The sequence below is a fragment of the Zingiber officinale genome, chromosome 6A (assembly GCF_018446385.1).
Source record: "Zingiber officinale cultivar Zhangliang chromosome 6A, Zo_v1.1, whole genome shotgun sequence".
NCBI classification, from domain to species: Eukaryota; Viridiplantae; Streptophyta; class Magnoliopsida; order Zingiberales; family Zingiberaceae; genus Zingiber; species Zingiber officinale.
The window spans coordinates 102,043,630-102,065,794 of record NC_055997.1 but is presented as its reverse complement, the minus strand read 5'-3'; the positions used below and the strand labels follow the sequence as shown (position 1 = coordinate 102,065,794).

General features: G+C 38.6%; 2 protein-coding genes and 1 long non-coding RNA gene across 6 annotated transcripts; 2 read left to right on the top strand and 1 right to left on the bottom strand.

Annotated features, from left to right (window-relative positions):
• Positions 1 to 2,016: 2,016 nt before the first annotated feature.
• LOC121997193 lies at positions 2,017 to 4,919 on the bottom strand. Its single transcript, XR_006116236.1, has 2 exons — positions 3,365 to 4,919; positions 2,017 to 2,344 (listed from the first exon to the last, which is right to left on the bottom strand). It is a non-coding gene; the product is annotated as an uncharacterized LOC121997193 (long non-coding RNA).
• A 1,676-nt stretch (positions 4,920 to 6,595) lies between these two features.
• On the top strand, positions 6,596 to 9,245 carry LOC121994254 (GATA transcription factor 9-like). 4 transcript variants are annotated; one of them, XM_042548351.1, is made up of 4 exons: positions 6,596 to 6,691; positions 6,765 to 7,078; positions 7,728 to 8,818; positions 8,908 to 9,245. In XM_042548351.1, the coding sequence occupies exons 1-3, from the start codon at positions 6,640 to 6,642 to the stop codon at positions 8,439 to 8,441; spliced, it is 1,080 nt and encodes a 359-aa protein (XP_042404285.1). In that variant the 5' UTR covers positions 6,596 to 6,639; the 3' UTR covers positions 8,442 to 8,818; positions 8,908 to 9,245. The 4 variants fall into 4 exon arrangements, with proteins under 4 accessions (XP_042404285.1, XP_042404284.1, XP_042404286.1 ...); XM_042548350.1 differs by having other exon boundaries at positions 7,725 to 8,818; XM_042548352.1 differs by having other exon boundaries at positions 6,614 to 7,078; positions 7,725 to 8,818.
• Positions 9,246 to 16,233: 6,988 nt separating this feature from the next.
• LOC121997192 (protein CHROMOSOME TRANSMISSION FIDELITY 7-like) lies at positions 16,234 to 18,351 on the top strand. Its single transcript, XM_042551475.1, has 5 exons — positions 16,234 to 16,584; positions 16,662 to 16,757; positions 16,939 to 17,016; positions 17,739 to 17,879; positions 17,959 to 18,351. Exons 1-3 carry the CDS (start codon positions 16,414 to 16,416, stop codon positions 16,993 to 16,995), a joined length of 324 nt encoding a protein of 107 aa, XP_042407409.1. The 5' UTR covers positions 16,234 to 16,413; the 3' UTR covers positions 16,996 to 17,016; positions 17,739 to 17,879; positions 17,959 to 18,351.
• Positions 18,352 to 22,165: the final 3,814 nt, after the last annotated feature.

The window sequence follows — 22,165 nt, the reverse complement described above, 5'->3', positions numbered from 1 at the left end:
TAAATTTTACATTTATGGTTTCTTCAATTTTAGTGTATTTTTGTTATATACTCTGTAACCTCTACTGTTTGATGAGTAACCGATAAAAATTCTATATTCTACTTTTGAGGAATTTTTTTTTAGTATTCTCTAGTATTTAATATATAAACTGGGTATCCAAATACTTTAAAGTATTTGATATTGGGTATTTTATCATAACAGAATTCAAACAAAGCCTTGTTATAATTTTTATTTATTGTAGTTCTATTTTGTACATAGCATGCTGTACTAACAGCTTCTGCCCAAAAGTATTTTGAAAGCTGATATTCATTCAGCATTATCCTGGAGGGTTTAAGTAGGGTTCTATTCTTTCTTTCAACAGTTCCATTTTGCTTGGGTGCTTTAAGACATGAAAATTAGTGATAAAAGCTATTTTTTAGGCAAAATATATTAAGATTATGATTCTTAAATTCATCTCCATTATCACTTCTAATTCGTTTAATTGTTTGGTCTTTTTCATTTTTAGTTTATTTGCAAAAATTATTGAAGACTTCAAATGTTTCATCTTTATTTTTTAAAAATTTCACCCAGGTGAATTTTGAGTAATTAGCTATTATTATTAGACAATAGAGACTCCCATTTATTGATTTGATTCTATGGGAGTTAAATACGTCAAGGTGCAACAGTTCTATTATAGAATTTGTTTGAGTTTGATTTGTTAATTTGTGAGTTGATTTGGTTTGCTTTCCTTGTTGACAAACATTACAGATTGTTGAATCTAAGTTAGATAATTTTGGTAAGCCTCTAACTAAGTTATTTAATTTTATAGATTTTTAAAGTTTGTGTGGGATATTCTTCTATGCAAGAACCAAGTTTCTTCTTTCTGTGTCAAGTGACACTTAAGTGAAGAGATGGTTAAGTTAATTGCATAAACATTGTCCTTCCTAAACCCTTTTAGGTCTATGTTAGGGTTATCTATGTGCTTGATTAAACATTTAGAAGATAGAAACCTAATCTTATATCCAGAATCACACAACTTACTAATGCTAAGTAAATTGTATTTTAAATTATCAATAAATAATACCTTTTTAACAATAAAGTGAGTTTTGAGTTTGATATTATCTATCTTAATTACCTTAAGTTTACTATTATTTCCAAAGAAAATCATTTCTAGAATTTTGTATGTTAGTTGAGCAAACTTGGTGTGATCCCCAGTCATGTGTCTGGAGCAATCACTGTCTAATACTCACTTAGTCCCCTACAAAAGGTGGAAGTCATTATTAACTAGATTTATTGATTTTAATTTAATTTAATTAAAAGGGTAGCTCGGTGCACGAAGCTCCTTCCATGCAGGGTCCCGAGGAAGGATCTATTGTACGCAGCCTTACCCTACTTTTTGCAAGAGACTGTTTTCAAGATTCGAACCCGTGACCTTTTGGTCATATGGCAACAACTTTACCGTTGCGCCAAGGCTCCCTTTCAATTTAATTTAATTTAATTAATTAATTTAAATTTAATTTAATTTTCTTTGATTTAATTTAATTTAATTTGATTAGATTAAATTAAATTAAATTTAACTCCTAAGTCATCTCATCCAATCTATATTTTCAATCAGGAAATCCTATAATTTTATGAGATGAATTAAGTTGAATTTCAGGGTTTGGTTTAACTTTGTGTTAGATTCAAGTTTAGCTTTGAGTTCAACAAACAGACATTTTTTGGATAAACTTCTAAGCTGTGGTGAATCACCTGGACATCATTAGAGTAACTACACCTTCAAAAATTTTCAAATAGTCTTATCCACTGAACTTTATACAAAACTCTGGTCTAACTAGTGTGGATTAGTAAGAGGTAGTTTCAGTTAGTTCCACTAAGACAAATGCACCAAGTCTGTCACACCCCGAGGGTTAGGTTGTCCAACGAAAATTGGCCAGCACCTCCCCTGTAGTAGTGACAAATAAAACCAGTATACATTGCTCCAAGGCTACTCACAAGCAATCTACAGTCCACACGGCTAAATGCAAATACAACAATGCATTTTATAAGCAGACCACACGGTTGAAAGTAAACATAACCATACAGTTAATAAAGAGCCCACACGGTTGTAGCAAAACACAGCGAAAATCACAAAATAAAAATCACAAAACCACAATACAACTAACTACGAGTCAGCTCGGCTTGACATGACAACGTCAAACCAAATATAAGAAACTACAAAGCTGACCTCCATACAAAAGATACATACACATGAACAAGTCCAAAGCCAATAATACGAACGAAAGCAATAACGGAAGAAGTCGCTCGATATGGCATGGGACTAGCGGATAGGAACTCCAGGTGACTCCATAAATCCTTTACCTGCTAGCTGGCGAAATAAATCAGTTCATGGGGTGGTGAGTACTGGGACACAGCAGGTATTAGACAGATAGTGCATGAACATAATAAAGAACAAGAGATACAAAGATATATAGTCTCGTAAGGAAAATAGCAGATACTACAGTGATATCATAATAAATGTCCATACCTTAAACCATATCCTAGGCTAGTAAGGTTAGGAATAGTACAGACCTGCTACAGTATTGCTCATAACTATAAGGGTAATATGTGAGGTATATATATATTACCAATAAGTAAGCCAATGTCTAAACACAAACAACAAGTATATATCTCAACATGTGTAAGCATGATAGCATAAGTAAGCAACAACAGCATAAGCAAGTATAATAACAATAACGTATGCACGGATAATCACTCCCGCCCACCCCTCTGTACCATAACCCCTGTATGGTCGAGAGGTCAAGTCAGTGACAGACTGTACACCACTCCAGCTACCACTACTCTCGAGTGGCTGAGGGGATAATTGTATAGTAGCTAACTAGCTACGTCTACGATGGGGGTTATTGCTGCTCACAACTCTAGCTATCACTACCTATGAGTGAGGGAGTGGGAGCACGAAAGGGCAAGCTGCATCTCCTCCATCTACCACTACCCATGAGTGGTCGAGTGTGTGGTGCGGCCTGACGACTCACTCACCCACAAGGGAGACGTGGTCGCCTGCATGCATGTAATGACATGATATACAAGATGCAGCAGTCATCACATTTATAAAAAGAAATCAGGTATGCTACATGAAGCCAGCATGCTCAATAAGATACATGAGTAAAAAGCAATCAAAACAGGTAAATATGGTATCTAGTATCCGCTAAATATCATAGATGGCAAGGAGAGACTGTATAGACATCAAATTGATTATCCAAAAATCGAGTGGATAAGTATCGAGCTCAGGAAAAATACGAGTGGAGTCAAGGTAAATACAACAACTATCCAAAAATATAGCTCATGCACTAAGGTCAAACTACTAAGAATCAAGGTAAGAAGTACCCACCTTCATATATAGATCGTGCTAAACCATCCCACGTCGAGACGAAAATCACATGATATATAGTTTAGCTAATCACATATATAACAATTAGCTAAACCCAAAACCCGATCCTAATTCAATTAGGTAACCATTTTTAATTCCACCTAATGATCCAAATCCAATTAGATGATATATCCATCCTTAATCCACCAATAAATTCTTTAATTCTCACCAATCAATCATGGCAACCCCAATTAGTTAATGATTCCATTTTACACCATCATTTAATCCATGTATCAACTACAAGCATAATGAACCAATAGGATGATAATCAATCATGTCTATATTGGATTTAAGTATCCTTAAGCATTCCACCAACCAAATAGATTAAATAGCCCTAATCAATCCACCATCCAAATATACGATTCAATTACATCTCAACAATAACATAATCATCCATATTCCACAATCAATCACCACTAATCATCATCAATCACCACTACTCATCATACTCATCAAAACTGTTTTTCCAATCACCCATCTAATTAACCAAACCACCACATAATAATACATTCCAAATCTGATATCGATACATTTATTGATCAAATCAATGTTGAACCATGAAACTAACCTTAATAATCCCCTTCTTTCAATCCTTGGCTGAAGAAGGATAGCCACCGCAAATCAAGAACTCCAAATCTTCCATATAAACCAAATTCGGGAAGGTATTAATCCCCCATTAATCTCCGTAACAAAATCTAAGAACCAGATCTAGATTTACTAAACAACAATTCAAATTCCATGAAATGACATCGATCCAATGAAACAACCAAGATAGGATTCCATCCAGCATTAATCCAAATCTACACACTTATCCCAAATCCAGATCTATAGCTGCATAGTGAAGGATCCAAGGCTACCGTGATGTCGATCCAGTACAGAGGAGGGTGACGATGTCACTAGGGCACAACCAAGGATGGTGTGGCTTCAATCTTGGCATTGCAGCATTATCGGCTCTCGAAGGCAGCCGAGCCTCCGATGATCGGTCATGCACATGAGGAGAAATTGTGTGAACAATGATGACACGAGGAAAAATAGGTGACAATGGCTCTTAGACCGCTGGTGTGCTGGATCGAGTGGCTCCGGTGCTTAGGGAGTAGGGCAGCGGCAGCACTGTTTGCTGGAGAGGACTCGCGGCGATGCCCTCACTGGTGGCAATAGTCATCGTTCTACTTAGATCTGTGAACGCGCGCGCGCGCGCGCGAGAGAGAGAGAGAGAGAGAGAGAGAGACTCCCTTAGCCCCTTTCATCGACTCCTCCCTTCAAGCAACGGTGGCGTGGAGCGGTGGGCGGCGTTGGTGCGATCAGACAGCGCACGTAGACAATGGCGTCGAGTAGAAATTGGGGCAGGATAGCGTCAATGATCGCTGGAACAACGAGGACAACTCGACATCAGGCGACAAAGAAGATATGGAAGGGCTAACGGTCGGCGTCGAGCCGTTGTGGTCAGTGGTAACAAGAGGAAAAGGAAGAGGAGCAACAGTGGATTGAGGCTCGGGAGAAAAGGGGTGTGTGAGAGGGATGAGGAACTTAGGTTTATAACTTAGTAATAATATTATTACCTAAGTTTATATTTCAATCAACTCCCACTTAAGGGATATTCTAAATAGGTTTTCTCCGAACCCAAGATCCATCCCATTTAAAATGAGTCATCAGACCTTTGTTTAAATCAAGAAATTTTTTTAAATTTTTTTTAAAAATCCAATAAGATTATTTCTCTAATAACATTTATTATTTAATTATCGAATCTTACAAGATCGAAGTCATATATTATTAGACATACATAGATAGAGCTTTCCTAATTTATTATCATCTAAAAATTCTCTAGTACCGTTTTATCAAGTTAAACTTTTGTCCCTATTTAACTTTAGTCCATTGCCCGGATGGGTAAACTATTGCTTTGGAGGTTCCAACTAATTTGGAGCCTCGCCTTGAATTATTGAACTTTAGGTTTTAGGTTTGTGTCGATTTGTTTTATAGTTATAATAGACTTGGTTATAGTTTAGATTAATTTTGTTTAATTTATGTTTAGTTATTACTTTATTTGACTTTATTAAATTTTGCTTAGAGAGTTTAATTTTTGAGATTAAAGTTGGGTTATTTGGTTTATTTGGTTTTAGATAGCATAGAGACTTTATTTGATTGATTCCTACTTATGTGGTTAGACATACTTTTGGAACCCAGACTTTGGTTTAATTTTTATTTTAATTGACTAGAGATATAAATGTTTTGTTAGTTGAGCTGGACTTGTATTTGAGTTCGAATTTATTGTACACAACTCTTTGTGATTCAAGTATCATATCAAGGTACTTGGATCGAGTTGTGAATTATTCTAGTAGTTGTTTTAGTTCAACTAGTTTGCCTTTTAATATGAAATTATCCTCTTCAAATTTTACAACATGAGTTGGGATTTCAACTTGAATTGGCTTGAGATTAATTTTAATTATTCGTTAAGTATTTTATTTTTTATAATTAATTCGTTTATTTAATTTTTAGACATAGTAGATTGTACCCTATAGAAATCTTCGGAAATAAGTATGAACTCATGATTCGATACAAATTCGGACCTATCACTTTTAGTATATATTTCAATAGGGTATATGAAAATGTCAATATTTCTTTCCACCTTAGCTTCCCCCACGTGATCGCAGACCCTGAGCACCTGCTTTCAACTTTGATTAACCCGAATAGATAGACGGAGCGATTACCGTCCATTAATTTGATAAATATAAAAATTGAGAAGACAGCGGGATGGCGTGGCACTTCGCTGTCCGTTGGATGTTCCGCGTCCAAGTAACTGGATTGAATAAGAAAACGTGATGCAACCCAAACGGAACGGGTTTCCAAAGGAGAGAAGGAAATTACGTGGAATAAGAGAGAGAGGAATACGGCTGTAGACTCGGACGATAATGCACGAGTCAATTGTCGATTCCGTCGGAAGAGTTGTTGAATTGAATTTTCTTTGAAAATATATAAAAAAATATATTTTTTTTAAAAACGATTCGTATTACTTTTCTCGAGTTACCTTAATTGTTTCAGCTCCTGGTTCCGGAGTTAATTCCACCACTAATTAACAGCGAGCGAGATTAATAAACCCTGACGCTTCATTAATTCGAGGGCTAATGGAGTTCCGAAAGTACCCTCGTTCGCCCGTAACTGGCGCGGGTTTATGGTCCGTTATTTTGCGGAAAGTATGAGGAAAAATGTGGACGGTATTTTGGGTAGAGAGAGGTTACTAGATGATGGCACTCGCACCATTAGGTGAAGAAAAGAGGCTCTCTTCTCTCGCCGGTAATTTCCTTTCGTTTCTGATCTCGATCGCTCTTTAAACCCTAATTAATTCAGAGCATAAAATTAATGGAAGCGCCGGAGCTCTTCCACGCCGGATTCTGCCTCGCCGGGAACCCGCATTGCTCTCCTGAGAAGGCCAGCGGTGGGGGTGAGCAGTTCGTCGTCGAGGACCTGCTGGATTTCTCCAATGAGGAGGCCGGGTGGATAATCGCCGCTGCGGGGGAGGAAGGCGCCGGATCCGATGCCACCGCTGGGAATTCCACTGACTCATCCACCGTCACGGCGGTGGACAGCTATTGCAATTCCTCCTTGTCCGTTCGTGATCACAAGGACGCCCTCTGTCGGAACGCCGTCTACGCCAGCCTCTCAGGCGACTTCTTTGAGCCGGTACGCCGGTACCTCCTTATACTTCTCGCTTGTTTCTCTAAAATTGAACCCTGTTTATTATTTCTGTCCTCATTTATGGTCATAACAACTTCGTGCAGAATCGAATTCCTTCAGTTTTTTTTATTGGGAAAAGAACGACGATGTGAATCGAGTTGAAATTTTTTTTTCTCGATAACATTTTATTTTCTTTCCAGCTGATTTTCCGTGATTATTGATTCATTCAATTTTCGAATTTCGAAATGTTTGTTTCAAGGAGGAGAAAAAATTAAACGCCGTGCAGTTGGAAGCGAGAGAGAGAGAGAGAAAGAGCAATTATATGTGTTTCATCTTTCGAACAATTTTTCAGATGAATTTGTTTACAGAGGTTGCAAATGGAATCATCTGTCGCTGGCAGATTCCTCTTTCAATTAGGTGTTAATTTTAGTTCTGTTTCTCTTATCGAGCAGCCAAAACTGAAACGATGGAAGAAGAAACGATCCTGCTGATCAACCTACTCATAGTAATAATTTTGGTTCGTCATACCTGCTATCTGCTTCGTACCATGAACAAAATTCTGCCCTCGAAATGGGATTTAGGGAGAGGAAAGGGCAAACGTTTTTTTTTTTTTTTTTTTGTGAGTGAAATTGATTTCCTATTATGAATGCAGCAGTACGACGCGATGGCGGAGTTGACGAAGCTCGAATACGAATGGGCATTGTCGTCCGATGTTGTGGAGGATTCTTTCTCCAGCGAAGATCTGCACAAGCTTAATCTCATCAACGGCGTCAATTCCACGGCCTCCTCCTCGTCCACCACCACCACCATCGCCGCCGCGAACACCTTCCAGGACGGCCAAGTATCCACCTTCCGGCCCGAGGTCCCTGGCAAGGCGCGGAGCAAGCGCTCTCGCGTCGCCCCCGGTAATTGGTCCTCCCGCCTTCTTGTCCTGTCTCCCTCAGAAGAGAGTGCGCCTTCACCAGACTCGGAGCTGATCGTGCCGTTCAGCACCGTCTCCCCCAAGAAGGTCACGAAGAAGAAAGAGACGTCAGACGGGGCCGCAGCTTCGGACGGTCGCCGGTGCCTCCACTGCCAGACCGATAAGACGCCGCAGTGGCGGACGGGACCAATGGGCCCCAAAACACTATGCAACGCCTGCGGCGTCCGCTTCAAGTCAGGCCGCCTCGTGCCGGAGTACCGCCCGGCATCCAGCCCCACCTTCATCGTCTCCCAGCACTCCAATTCCCACCGCAAGGTCCTCGAACTCCGCCGTCAGAAGGAATTCCAGCAGCAACTTACCTCCCCCGCCACCGCCCTCTACGACCCCCCACCGGCGGCTCTACCGAGCGGCTTCTTGATACACGGCCCGGACATCCACCTCATCTAATTACCGCAGGACCAATTAACCACTCGGGAATTTACTTTTCGTAGGCATTAATTTGTGGAGATTTAGACTTCACGATTTGCTCTATGATTTTTTTTTTTTAACAGCATTCTAATTTTTCTTTAATATCTTCTTTTTACAGACGTTCCAATATTAATTTAGGCGATTTTAATTCGTATATGTTTTTTTTTCAAATAATCAATCTTGATAAATTGAAGAAAAGAGTAAAAGAATTAGAATGGGAGAAGCCCATCGGGATTCCGCATAATTTAGCTGCCGAGGAGGCGAGGAGCCCTGCACTCACCACAGATAATGCCACAGAGTACGCCACAGTGCGGGCACGGAAACTCATGGGTTCGACGAAACAGCGTCTCTCATTGGTACGTACAGATTATTAGTTTCATAAATAAAAAATTTCAAAAATTAGACGCAGGATATTGCATTAATCTTCGTGTCCTCGTGATCCCAGGCACCTGTTGCTGATCGTAAATAGCATTGGCAAAATAACAAGTTCGGCACATGGCTCTGTTCAAAAAATAGTGGACGTCACGTCTTGGGACACGTGCGCGGCATACGACTTCTCGGATTCTGCGTCAAGTCCGGTTGCATGTGGAGGAGCTGAGGAAGCGATGTGCGACGCATCTTCTGCCATCCTAATTTTTAAATTGGTCCTGAATGGCGCATATATATTGCACCAAAAATATGATTTACGCCTTCCAATGAAAGTGCGATTAGTACCCAACAAAAATAAAAATATGCCACCGTTCTATTCAAAATCATAAAAGTAGAAATGTGAAAGAAAAGGGAGTGAAGATTCTTGAGAGTTTTTTTTAAAAAAAAAAAATCAAAGAGGGCACTTAGTCTATTGTATTTTATTTTGGGTGGATACCTTTTATATTTTAATTATCTATGATAACATATTCTGAATAGCCTCCTCTTTAACTTCTCCCTCTTCTAAGCACATCACCTCCAACTATCGATCATCATTGTTAGCCTCTGTCTTGCTCCGCCACCTTTAGGAGTCACCAACTATAGCTTGGCTTAGCTGCATTGATGCCATGATCTAGAATTACAATGTTTGCATTCTTGATGTTCAAGTAGTATGGGGCGAAGGCATTCAAGTTGAGCTTGAAGGAAACAAGAATCTCTATAGTATTCTAATCCATATTAATACAAAATAAATTCATACATCAGGATCTAGTTTTATCAAGAACATAGTAACATAAACATAAAGTGAACAATGGCAAGCTATGGCAAGCTAAATAGAACCTGAATGCAATAGAAATGTCATCGTTGCTGCATCGTCTATGAATCCTGGAGATCCTATAAAGAAACAATGGACAAATCTTTCATAGGGTGTTAGGGTGATATCATCGTATTCTCCACATCAATGGAATGCAGCCTACGAGGATCACACCTTTTTATATGGTGGGATTGAATATGTTATCAGCCCATCATTAATAATACATTCAGATTCAAAGGTTCTACACATATGAACTCACATCCAATAATCCGAACTCGTGAATACCTTAATTAGATCACCTTATCGGGTTCGTTCCATGACATTATCCCATATGTTATTAAATCAACATGTAAGTCCACATATTAGGAAATTAAATTCAACAATCTCTCACTTGAACTATATGTAATTTTGTGTATAACATACAACCTAAATTCCTTAGTTGGGCTCAAAAAATGTCATAAGATGTAAAAAAAAAATTGGTCCATCAATTTGATTGGTATAAGACTTAAATGATCATAGTTACTCTTATATATTGGCAACAAGATCCAACAATAATCATAATACCAATGTTATTAATAATATAAATCAGATGTGAATGTGTAGTATGAGAATTGCATGAAATGTAACCTACAAATGCCAATTCTCAACTTGTCCTTTTGATGACTTAAAAGGATCCTAATCATATTTGCAAACACTTTATGCTTAACTGCAGTAGAAAATCATGATTAAAACCTTATGATTCCAAAAGAAATTCAATATCATATTTACAAACATCATATATTAAACAACACTAATTAGTAATCATGATAACACTTTATGACTTTAAATAAAGTCTAACATCACATTTACAAACATTATATGTTAAACTGCAAGAGTAAATCATGATGATTGTATTCAGATTGTAATGAAATATATATACATGTATCATAAAACTTAAGTTTATATGATAAATAAAAAAATGCATTATCCATCAACATAGAGCATCAAAAAATAAATACAAACTGTCACTAAATAGATAATTCATTTATATGAAGGACCCCCCATACTCATCACATACTAATGAAAAACTTTAGGCGGCAAGGCCTTGGTAAATAGATCTGCCAACATGGAGTTTGTCCAAATATGCTCAACGAATACTTGATTACTCTGAACTCTTTTTTTGATCGATAGATATTCTATGTATATGGTTTTTGACTTCAATGAACTACGATTATACTTGACATAAATTTTAGGCTTTATTATTATAGCTGATCCTTAATGTCCTATCAATGCCATCAACGATCTATAACACTATGATAATGTTCCGTAGTCAAGTCCCATGATTGGATACTTCATAGAAAGCTATTAATTGTGTCTCCATAGAAAAGTGACTATTAATGTTTGCTAGACGCTTTTCCATGATATAGCATTTCCATCAAGCATAAAAATATAGTCCAAAGTGGATCTTCTATTATCCAAGCATTTAGTAAAATCAAAGTCTGAATATTCAATCACCTCTAGGTGTTCAGACCTCTGATATGTGAGCATAAATCCTTAGTTCTCTATAAATAATGCATTACGCTCTTCACTCTTTTTTATTGCTATAGTCTAAGGTTACTTAAGTATATGCCCAACATCTCTACTATATATGCAATATCTAGATGCGTATAGGCTTGTGCATATATGAGGTTCACATAGCTTATACATAAGGGAGCGTCTGTATTTTTTTTTTATTTCAAGTTCAAGCCATGGACTCTGTTACAAATTAAATTGTTCACCTCTAGACATAGGTATGTCATTAAATGCACAGTTTTACATATCATACCATATAAGTCCCTTTTCATTATAGACCTTTTATGAAAAATCTAAGAATACCCCTTGAATGATGCTAAAAATAAAAAATGCTTCATCAAGATCTTTCATTTCAAAATTTATTAATAGAAATGAATTGATTTCATGCAACTAATTTTTATTATTGTTTACTCACAAAATGTTATCTACATACATGACAAGTATAAAAAACTTGCTTCTACTAAACTTGACATGTATGCACTAATCAACAGGGTTTTTCTTAAGACCAAATGAAACAATCACCTGATCAAATTTCTGATACCACTAATGTGATGCTTGCTTTAAGCCATAAATTAACTTCTTCAATCTATATATTAGGTGATTTTGAGTCCTCAAACTCAAAGTTCTTCGGTTATATCATGTATATAGTCTCGTCAATTTCTACATTGAGAAATGCAATCTTTACGTCAATTTAGTATAACTTTGAATCAAAATAAGATTCAAATGCCATGATTACCCTAATAAAGTCTTTCATCAACATAGGCAAAAGAGTCTCCTTGTAATCAATGTCTTTCTGAGTGAATCTCTTGGCAACAATGCGAGCCTTATACTTTTCGACATTGCATAACGAATCCCATTTTATTTTAAATGTCTATTTACAACCAACAGGTCTCGCTACTGCTTCAGAGAAGCTAACTAGAGTGCAGTTCCATATCCTCCCACTGCTGTAAGAAAGCCTTCTCTACACGTTTGGATTGAGTCCTATTCGAACATCGTTTCCCTCCTCCTTTGGTAAGCACATGTAACTTAGCTCTTACGTTCTCACTAACTGAGGTCCTTTCTTTTTTACACAGAGGACACCATATTTAAGATCTATGCTATCGAGTCTCTACGGTTGGGGAGGGGTGAAATAGAACTATGAGGTTAGGCTGTATTGGCTGATTGAGAGGCTCGGCTAGTCGGATCTTCTAGAGAGGCATCCCGTGGGCGAGCGGGTGGTAGTGTCGCTATAGTTAGAGAGGAGGGAGTGTTAGCCACAGACCCTATCATCGTCCCAGAAGAAGTTCTAGCCATGGACCTTAAGCCACCCTTACAGCTTAAACGTGTTACGTTAGCTATGCAATCATCCCCTGAATGGCTGCCTTTGGTCCTACTACCCACTCAAGGATCCACCCGAGCCCAGGAAAGCACTCTAGCTCATCCTTCTGGGTGGATTCTTTGCTTTCGCACCCTCATAACCGGGTTCAAAGGGGAATAGTTCTCGTGGCAAGTGGATCCCCTGTCACCTCCTTAACTCAGGCGTCTTCCTCACCACCGACTATCCAACCCTTGGGGGCCTCCTCTCAATTGTCTCACCAGCCAAAAGGCCGCTTACAATTCTCGTTCGCCTTCAATGCGCTGTCCATCCAAGTGAGGGCTTTAGCTTTGTCTTCAGATCCCTCGTTAGTATGAGAGCATGTACGATTGAGAGGTTTATTAGCTAAGGCCTGGAAAGGCTTGATGACTAGAGTGGTGGATTGCCTGTGGATGGAGTTGGCAGATGGATTTTCCCAAGACTTAACTGTGGTAATTAGTTTTGGTTGTTCCACCCTTGTATATATAGAATGCTGCTAATGATGCTCTTCTTTAGCTTTGGGTGACTGGGATGAGTGTGTCTCAAGCCATGGAGGGGCTATAGCATGACAACGAGACCTTGTAGGGATAAATAATGGAGCTAGAATCTTCTACAGCTACAACCTAGATTTTTGACATGACCGCATTGCAAGAGGCTTGGACACAAGATGACTTGCTAAGTGAACTGAAAAGAAGGTGCAAGAGGCTCGAGAGATGGCTGGCGTTGAGGCAGAAAAGTTGCGAAAACTAGAGGCTACTTTGAAGACAAGAGACGATAGGCACCTGTCGGAAAACATAAGGTGGGTTCAAGTGACGACTGACGTGGACGAGAAACCCCTTGAAGCCCAGAACCTTTTCAATATACTAAGGGAGCTAGAAACTACCCATGCTTCAACATTGGTAGCAAAGGCTACCAGCTAGCGACCAACAATCTGCTGGTATCCGACTAGCAGAATAAATTGGATGCTCGAAGGATTACACTGGAGTCTCTGCGCGCTGATTTGGCGGCTACAATGTTTGAGCTGATAGCCTCTAAGTCAGAGCTAGTGGGGGCGACATCTGAGCTAACAAAGTCCCAGGATGAGCTAGTGGCTACTGGGTGGGGGAGGATGAACGTTTTGAGACCAGAAAAACTTCAATTCCTACCTTAATTCCCGTGTTTTGGTTTGCGGGTCGGCTCTACTTTCAACTAGATGTTCCTTTATGGCGTCGAAGGAGCCATCGTACAACTAAAGGAAGTTGGTTTGCTAGTATATGAGCCTCCCGAGCACTTTTTGGACTGCGAGAGGCTGCTGACTGAACTCTTAGACAAAGCCTTTCCAACTTTTAAGTAGCTTTTCAATTGTCCCATATTTCGTACCCTGATCGGGTGTAAAACTTTCCCTGGCCTGTAATTAATCTTTTCTTTCTTATATTTGCTCATCCTTGATACTTGCATTTGTGTGTTGTTTATTCTTAAAAGTGCTCGTGAACACTGGCATGCTTGAGGGGGGATGTTTAAGTCCTTGTCTTCCTAGATGTCGGTCGGGTAATAAGAACTGGCTTATCCTTACGAGTGATGTCATGCCCCGCTTAGGCAACCATCTTTTCTAAAGGTTGGGTGATCAGTAGTTCAACGTAGGAACCTAGACTACTATTGCCGATCAGGCGATAGGTCACATGGAACATCAATGAGTGTTAATTGAAATATGAACTAAGAGTCGGTTGACCACTAAGTACTTGTAGATCTTGCTACCGAACGGTTCGCATAGGGAAATGGTAAGGTTGTCGACAAAGTGAACTGCCTTGCTATGAACTTGATTGAGATTGCATGTTGGGGGCCTATTTCGGACAGGGGCTATGCCGCTAGTGATATCCGATCGGCTATAACTGGGTGGTTTAAATAAGGCATTCTGTCCTTATGAAGATCCAATCGACTATAGCAATGTAAATTTAGACAAGGAGGGTTGCTCTTGTAGAATGTTGATAGATTGAAGTTGGTCGGACTTGGTAGATTACAAGCATCATAAATGCAAGAAAAAAATCCTAGGATGGCATGCCTCGCTATTACTTTGCCTTATGTCGTTGTCATAATATCCCTTTTCTAATACCGCCAAGTGTCTGTCAGACTTACTTTTCTCAGATAAGACAGTTGAAATGCAACATTCTGTACGGACAACAATTCACCTACCCTCTAGTCCAATGACCATAGTGATCGGCTTATCTTTCGATGCAATCATATGACCCATTTTACAAGATCCCTCTTTAAAAGACGCGATGGTTTCTGGCACACCCCTACTCTTTGTCTTCGTTCTGCTTCTTCATTTTCTCCCGTTGGTGACCCTAACAAACTCTTCATTTTCGTATGCTTCTGGTCTTCTCTCATTCTTCCCCTTTTCTTGAGATTCTTCTTCTTGAGTCAGCCTTCTCTTCAAATCCGCCATGGTTGCTTCTGCTTTATGGTATACTCAACTCGTCTTGGACTTCACTGAGGTGAACCTAGATGGCCTTTGCTTTACTTACGAGATCCCTTACTCCCTTCATGTGATCATGTCAACTGACAATGTCCGCCCTCATAGGCTCCCTGTTGGCTATGTGACCTTCTTTAAGGATCAAGTCCTAGTGGATCTTCGTTTCCCCATCCCTAACTTTTTCTCCGACATGAATTATTATTTCCGCATTCCCCTTAGCTAGTTCGTCCCCAACTCCATTCACCTTCTATGAGGGGTTACCATCCTATCCACTTATATGAAATCCCCCGTGACTCCTCGAATGCTCCACTATTTCTTCGTTTCCCAATGATAGACTAACGACATCTTCTGTTTCCAATCCCGCCCTAGGATTGTCTTTTATGGTAAAATGCCTCTTCGGGATAGGGACCGAAAGGCTAAGTATTTTTTTTTTACTTTGCTTTCCCACTAATGTGTCTTGTCTGATTGGGCAACAATTAGTTCTTCCGCTAGTGTCGGAGCTATGCGATTTTCACATGGAGTTGACATTCATTGAAGTTTCAAAGCAGTTAGCGGATCTAAATTTGATATTTCTGAGTTACTTCAAGAGGGACTCCTGTATATGTTCCGTCTAAGTCTCCATCCTAGTAGAATTACTGCTTTCTCTTGGTAAGAAATTTCAATTTGATTTATGTTTTATTTGGCTATTGACTTTTTCTCTTTAAAGTGAATACCTTGTCTAGGGCCTTGGTGTCCAGAACCCTCTGGATGAATAATTTTGAGTTAAATCGGAGAGGGAGGGCCATGTTGGTCGAGCGATAAGGTCCACTACCCATCCATCCTTCTGCTCTTGCAGCTCCCGCTCTAGCAAAAATCTCTAAGTCCTCCATTTTAGATATGCTGATGGCATGCCACTTCAAAAGACACTACAAGAAAATTGGGTTTTTACAATATTTAAAAGACAACGTTTTTTTTTAAAAAGCGTTGTACAACGCTTTTAGTAAAAAACGTTGTCTATTTCTATATTTTCTTACTAATAGACAACGTTTTTTTTAAAACTGTTGTCTTTTAGTGATTTTGTGGGTCAATGACAACACTTCTTGAAAAATATTGTCTATTACTATTTTTTTTAGTATTGTCCATTATCAAATTCTCATTTAAATTAAATTTAGAATGATACACACCGTTGGATCAAGTAAGGAGTTGAAAACCCCCTGGGTTTCACTTGCTCGCACCCACCTATCTTACGAAAACCTCCCGAACCCCTCTCCCGACTTCTCATCTCTCGCCTTCTCCATCCAACTCCTCCTCTCACGCCCTCTCCGTCCAACTTCTCTCCGGCAAACCCCTCTCCGGCGAACCCCTCTCTGTAAACCTCCCCTCCGAAGTCCTCTCCGTCAACAAGAAGAGGAGCTCCAGGATGCTCAACAAGAAGAGGAGCTACGCGCAGTACCATCTCGAATTAGGGCAGTCGGACTTCCTCCTCCGCTCCTGCTCCGTTTGCGGGATGATGTACGCCCCCGGGGACGAGTCAGACGAGAAGCTCCACGGGGATTTCCATAAGAAGTACTACGAAGGAATTCGGTTCAAGGTCAATCCGATTGCTTCGATCTGTTCTCTGTTTCCATTTTGTCCTTGTTCTCTAGATTGTTTAATTTCGATGCACAGGGCTGGCGCGATGAGAGAGTTGTCTCGACGCCCAGCGGAGGCAATTGCCGCATCCTATTGGTTCTCGACGGTGACTCCCCATCGCACAAGCGCAAGGTTGCTGGATTTACAACTTGATCGATCAGTCTTGTTCTTTTTGCCCTAGCGGTCGCAAACTGTTTGTTGAAATGACTGAGTAATTAGAAATGTATGTTCTTAAATTTGATTATGGAAAAGTTTTGACTTTTCAATTCCATAGCTTTGATGGAAGACAGTAACCATGCTTCTGGGATCACAGGTTAAGGAGGTGCTTACGATCATGGAGAAAGAACTTGGGTTCCAAATAGTTCTCTGAGACGTTGCTTTGTTTAATAAGGTACTGAAAGACGCACTTCTTCATAGAACCATACGGTCCATACTCAACTTTCTTTCCTATTTTGATATTCCTTGAGCTTAATTGCTAACGCTTAGATTGTAAGCATTAGATCACAAGCAAGATAGCATTCCGTTTCATTCTTTGCTTAAAATATAACTTAAGCATCAATATGTGCTTTCTGCATTGCAATATACATTGTTTCTGTATATGGTTTGTTCTCTCTGTGCAATTTTCAAACAGAAGTTACTTTTCCTAGATTAGATTTCCTCAAAATAGTGATGCAATTCTTAGAATATGCCCATTAAAATGAGTCTCTTTCTAAAAATACAGAATTGAATGTATACTTTAGAATTCGAAGCACATATCCATATTTCATCTATTCAAAATATCGTGTGAACCATTCATGGAATCACCAAAAAGTGCAAACATCATTTTATGTCTTTTTTTCTTTTTGCACCCGATTCATTTCTCTGCATTTTCAGGCTACATAAATATTGGAGGGCAAGTCATTACTGCCAACTGCATTGAGTACTCCATTTTGGGTTGTCGGACATCTCGGATGGGTTGTGTATGATCTTAATTTGTATGATTAGAAATTCAATATTCTTTATCATCAACTTCGTCGTGCCAATAACTTCTAACTGTCGTTATTGATCTAATCTGAAATTGTATGTTTGGTCTGATCACTCATTAGCCACATCACTGTCTTCTCTCTTCATCAGTGGCTTGAAACTATACTCTCAAATGCTACGAGGAAGAAATCTGGGGAAGACAAGCAGCTTATCTGGTCCAAAATGGGTCTCCCTAGTTGCCATCCCCTTGTTTTCTTTGCAATCTGCACCGGAGCTTCCTCGAACCCCATTGTAATCATCTTTTTCACTTCGCTCGCTTGCTCATGTCATTCAAGATATAAATTCACACACTCATTCAATCTTGCTGCAGCTAAGAGTCTACAGTGCCAAGAAAGTGACAGGAGCTGGAGAAAGCCAAGAAGGAATTCCTTCGATCCCACGTTGTGGTCAAGAAATCTAACAAAGTTTTTCTGCCAAAAGTCCTCGATAGATACGCAAAAGAGATATGCACCAACTGTGACAATTCTACAAGCTTTAATAGATATGCAAGCTTTAAGTCTATCAAGCATGTTAAACTAAAAATTCTACAAGCTTTTCTTAGAAAGTTGGCAATTTTCCACTATTGGTTAAACTCATATTCTAAAGAACGTTTCATTTTAGCTTTCTTTCTGCAAATACTGTATGCATTTTAGAATGAAGAAATACTGTACTGTATGTATTTTACTAGCTTCTCATGTAAATACTAATATTACTTCAATGTCAGAATTCTATTATTTTGGTACGAGTTTGAAATCATTAGCTGAGCTGATTATATGTAAAATTCGAATCTGGACATGGTAAAAGAAAAATAATAGTTTCGTAAATATAAAAATAATGATTTTTAAATAATTTTTTTTATTTTTTTTCTTTAAAACGACAACGCTTTTAAAGCGTTGCAAAAAGTGTTGTCTTTGCAAAAAACAACAACACTTTTAAAGCGTTGCAAAAGCGTTGTCTTCGCTACAAACAACAACACTTTAAAAGTGTTGTCGTTGAGCAGACTTTTAACAACAGTGCTTTTAACAACGCTTTTTCAGGCACATAGACAACGCTTTTAAAGCGTTGTCTATTAGCTTTTTTCTTGTAGTGAGATCTCGACTTCCTACCATGGTCACCACTAGTCAGGCACGAATCGAGAGGATGTCCCCCCCCTTCTGTCTTGGGAGCATCTCTGAATGGGATCGATCATCCGACTATTGTTGGACAACCTGGGTCGAGCAGGCGTCTATGCCTTTTGTCTCTGTCCGAGGGAAAACCCCGATGGAAGCCGAACAAATTATTCCAAGGGAGCTATTTCCTTCATAGCCGACCCCCCCCCCCCCCCCCCCCCAATCATCCTCAATGTGTCCACCTCTTCCAACCATACCTACCCCGGGCGCTTCATCTTCCAGGCTCACTACGTCCTGGTGATTCGAATGATAGTGTTCCTTCTCCTTTAATGTGCCATCCCAGAAGGGGAGAGGCTTCGACCTCCCACCCTATTCGAGGGTGGTAAAATTAAAGGTATTAATAGAGAATGTCTAGGTGGATGCAATAGAATAGATAAATAATAGCTCAATACCCGATCAAGTAGATGTGTTTTCTCAAGGTGCCACTGCAGTAAGCCCATGATTTTTCTCTTTTAGTAAGTTGACCAGTGTGAATTTTGACCTCTCTTCTCTTAGTTTTTTTGCTGCTGAGTTAAACCTAAGCTAATTAGCGATGAACTTGTATTGTCTAAACAAAATTTTAAAGCATTGTGTAGAGGAGTTGAAATCTCATTCCTCTACCATAATTCCATAGGTACGACGACTACGGCTAGAGTTAGAAACTCAGATGCAACTAACTACTTAGAGGGAGAAAGCCTTAGAGGAAGCTGTACAGGCTATGGATCTCTAATGAGAGAATAAGGAAAAACTTGAAGCACTCCTGCAAACCGCTAAGTCTAAGTGCCGAGCGGAGACTGCAATGAAGGAAAAAGTTGTGTCAGACTTAGCACAAAAGACTAACGCGCTAGATAAACTGAAAATGTCGCATGCTGCTGAATTAGCATGTAGAACTAGGGAGCTAGAGGCCAAGGATCTGATAATACTATACCACCAGAGGGATTTGTATTCACAAGCAAATGAGCTGTGTTGACTACAAGCTAAACTAGAGCAAACCAGGTCTGAGCTGACGACTTCAAAGTCTAAATTGGAGGCTTATAAGGCAGGGGAAAATGAACGTTTTGAGGCTAGGCAGGCACAATATTTCCACTCTCATGAGTTCGGGTTGCAATTCGCCCAGCGTATCATCCAAACACTTTCTTACGAAGCCGAAGGAGCAGTCCAGCAACTCCACGAGGAGGGATATCTAATGGTCGATCCACCAGAGCAATTTTTAGATTGCCAAAGAATTATAGACGAAATGCTAGATGATGTTTTCTCTAAATTTGTTAGTCCATCTTTATACCCTAAACTTGTTAATGGCTTTGATCATGAAACATTGACCTTCGTTGTGTTGTGTCTACTGTTTCTGATTACTTTTCTGCCTTCCATTCCCTATTCTGAGTTATGAACAGAATGACTGACTTTTATGTTCGAACGTTGAGTGAACAATGGTGTAACATCCCTAAATCTACTATTGAATAAGTAAACTTTTTTTACACCTTAAAATATCTGGAAGCCTTGAAAGGAAAGCTCTCAAAACTCATGCATCATTTTCAAAGTTTATTAAAGTGACCTATTAAGTTCTCAAAATAGTAAGCCACTAGTAGATGTCAAACACTTATCATTAAGGTTTAGAATTTATTCTCCTAAAAGAGAACAAAACAACTAACTAATGCAAAAGCATGAACTAGAAGGTCTTTGGGTTGTACTGTCATCGTCCCGAGCCTGCTTATTGGTCAAAGATGCCTATCCTCTTTGTCCCAACACCTGTAGCAATCCATACTATGCATCTAAAGGTTCAACACGTTTAAACCATGATATGTTAATCCATGTAACCATGTATTCTAAAGGTAGACATATGTTAAAAAAATTCTTTACTTAACCTATAGTATAGACATAAACATGGTTCTATCACTGTGTCTAGTTTTGCAACAACTTGCATGACATAAACATAAAGACTTTGTTAAGTAACATATATTCGGTCATATGTACTAAAATATCATGCTAACCTTAAACATGAACTCAAACATTCGTATAACATAGACATAAACATGAATTTTCATATTAGAACATATGTTAAATAGTTTTAACCTTAACTACTTGCATACACATAAACATGATTTTTTTCATAAAAGAAACATATGTTAAATAATTTTAACTTTAACTCTTTGCATGACATAAACATAAACATAAACATGAACATTTTGTTGAGGCTTAGTTGCATGTAGTGGCACCGTAACTTAGGTGTTTGATCAAACACTTCCCCTAACACTAGGTTGATAGGGATCCAAACCTTGGAAAGAAAACCACTACCCATACATAATTTTGGGCAAGCTTCCCTGACATAGGTCCTCGGTTCATAACAAACCCATAGGGGTTTGAACTTTGGAATGAAAACCTCTACTCATACATGGTTTTTGGCAAGCTCCCCGGGCTCGCCCATTTCATAACTCAACCCATAGTCTTGGCAAGTTGCCTGGGCTCACCCAAATCATAACTTCACTCTTGATAAGTTTTAATAAGCTCCTTGGGCTTAGGTCCCCGGTTCATAACTCCACCCATACATGAACGTAACCTTTCACTGACAACTTGCATACATATTAATTATTTACTTAACCATATACATGCACACATGACATTTATCATAAGATCCATAACATGCACAAATAAAAATTCTGAACCCCATAGTAGTTGTTTACAAGTTCATAAACACATATGACATATTATCATAAAATTCATCACATAATATTCATAAATTCTGAAATAATCTAACATACTGAGTTACCAAGGACATGATTGAATTCATAGCATACTAACTTATACAAACTAAAATTAACTAACATGCTAAGTTATCAAAGACATGACTGATTCCATAGCATATTAAACCATAAAATTCAAAATTAAACTAACATGCTAAGTTATCAAAAACATGATTGATTGCATAACATATTAAACAATAAAAAACTGAGATCAAACTAACCTATTAAGTTATCAAATAAAATATGGCTGATTTCATAGCATACTAAAAGATATAACTAAAACTAACACACACTAAATTACCATAACATGGTTGAGTCTATAGCATCTAAAAACATAGAACCAAAACTAACATAACATACTAAATTATCTTAAACTCGGTTGAGTTTATAACATACGAAAACATAAAACCAAAACTAACATGACATACTAAATTATCTTAAATATGGTTAAAATCGTAGCATAAAAAAAAACAAAAAACTAAAACTAACATAACGTACTAAATTATCTTAAATATGATTGAATTTGTAGCATACAAAAGCATAGAACCGAAACTAACATAACATACTAAATTATCTTAAACATGGTTGAATTCGTAGCATACAAAAACATAGAACAAAAATTAACATAACATACTAAATTATCTTACACATG

Bases quoted from the DNA above. Each gene is read 5' to 3' on its own strand.
- LOC121997192 (XM_042551475.1), top strand. From the start codon at position 16,414: ATGCTCAACAAGAAGAGGAGCTACGCGCAGTACCATCTCGAATTAGGG. The intron at 16,585-16,661 runs GTCAATCCGATT...TTCGATGCACAG, and splicing joins ACGAAGGAATTCGGTTCAAG to GGCTGGCGCGATGAGAGAGT. The intron at 16,758-16,938 runs GTTGCTGGATTT...CTGGGATCACAG, and splicing joins CCCCATCGCACAAGCGCAAG to GTTAAGGAGGTGCTTACGAT.
- LOC121994254 (XM_042548350.1), top strand. From the start codon at position 6,640: ATGATGGCACTCGCACCATTAGGTGAAGAAAAGAGGCTCTCTTCTCTC. The intron at 6,692-6,764 runs GTAATTTCCTTT...AATTAATGGAAG, and splicing joins GAGGCTCTCTTCTCTCGCCG to CGCCGGAGCTCTTCCACGCC. The intron at 7,079-7,724 runs GTACGCCGGTAC...TTATGAATGCAG, and splicing joins CAGGCGACTTCTTTGAGCCG to CAGTACGACGCGATGGCGGA.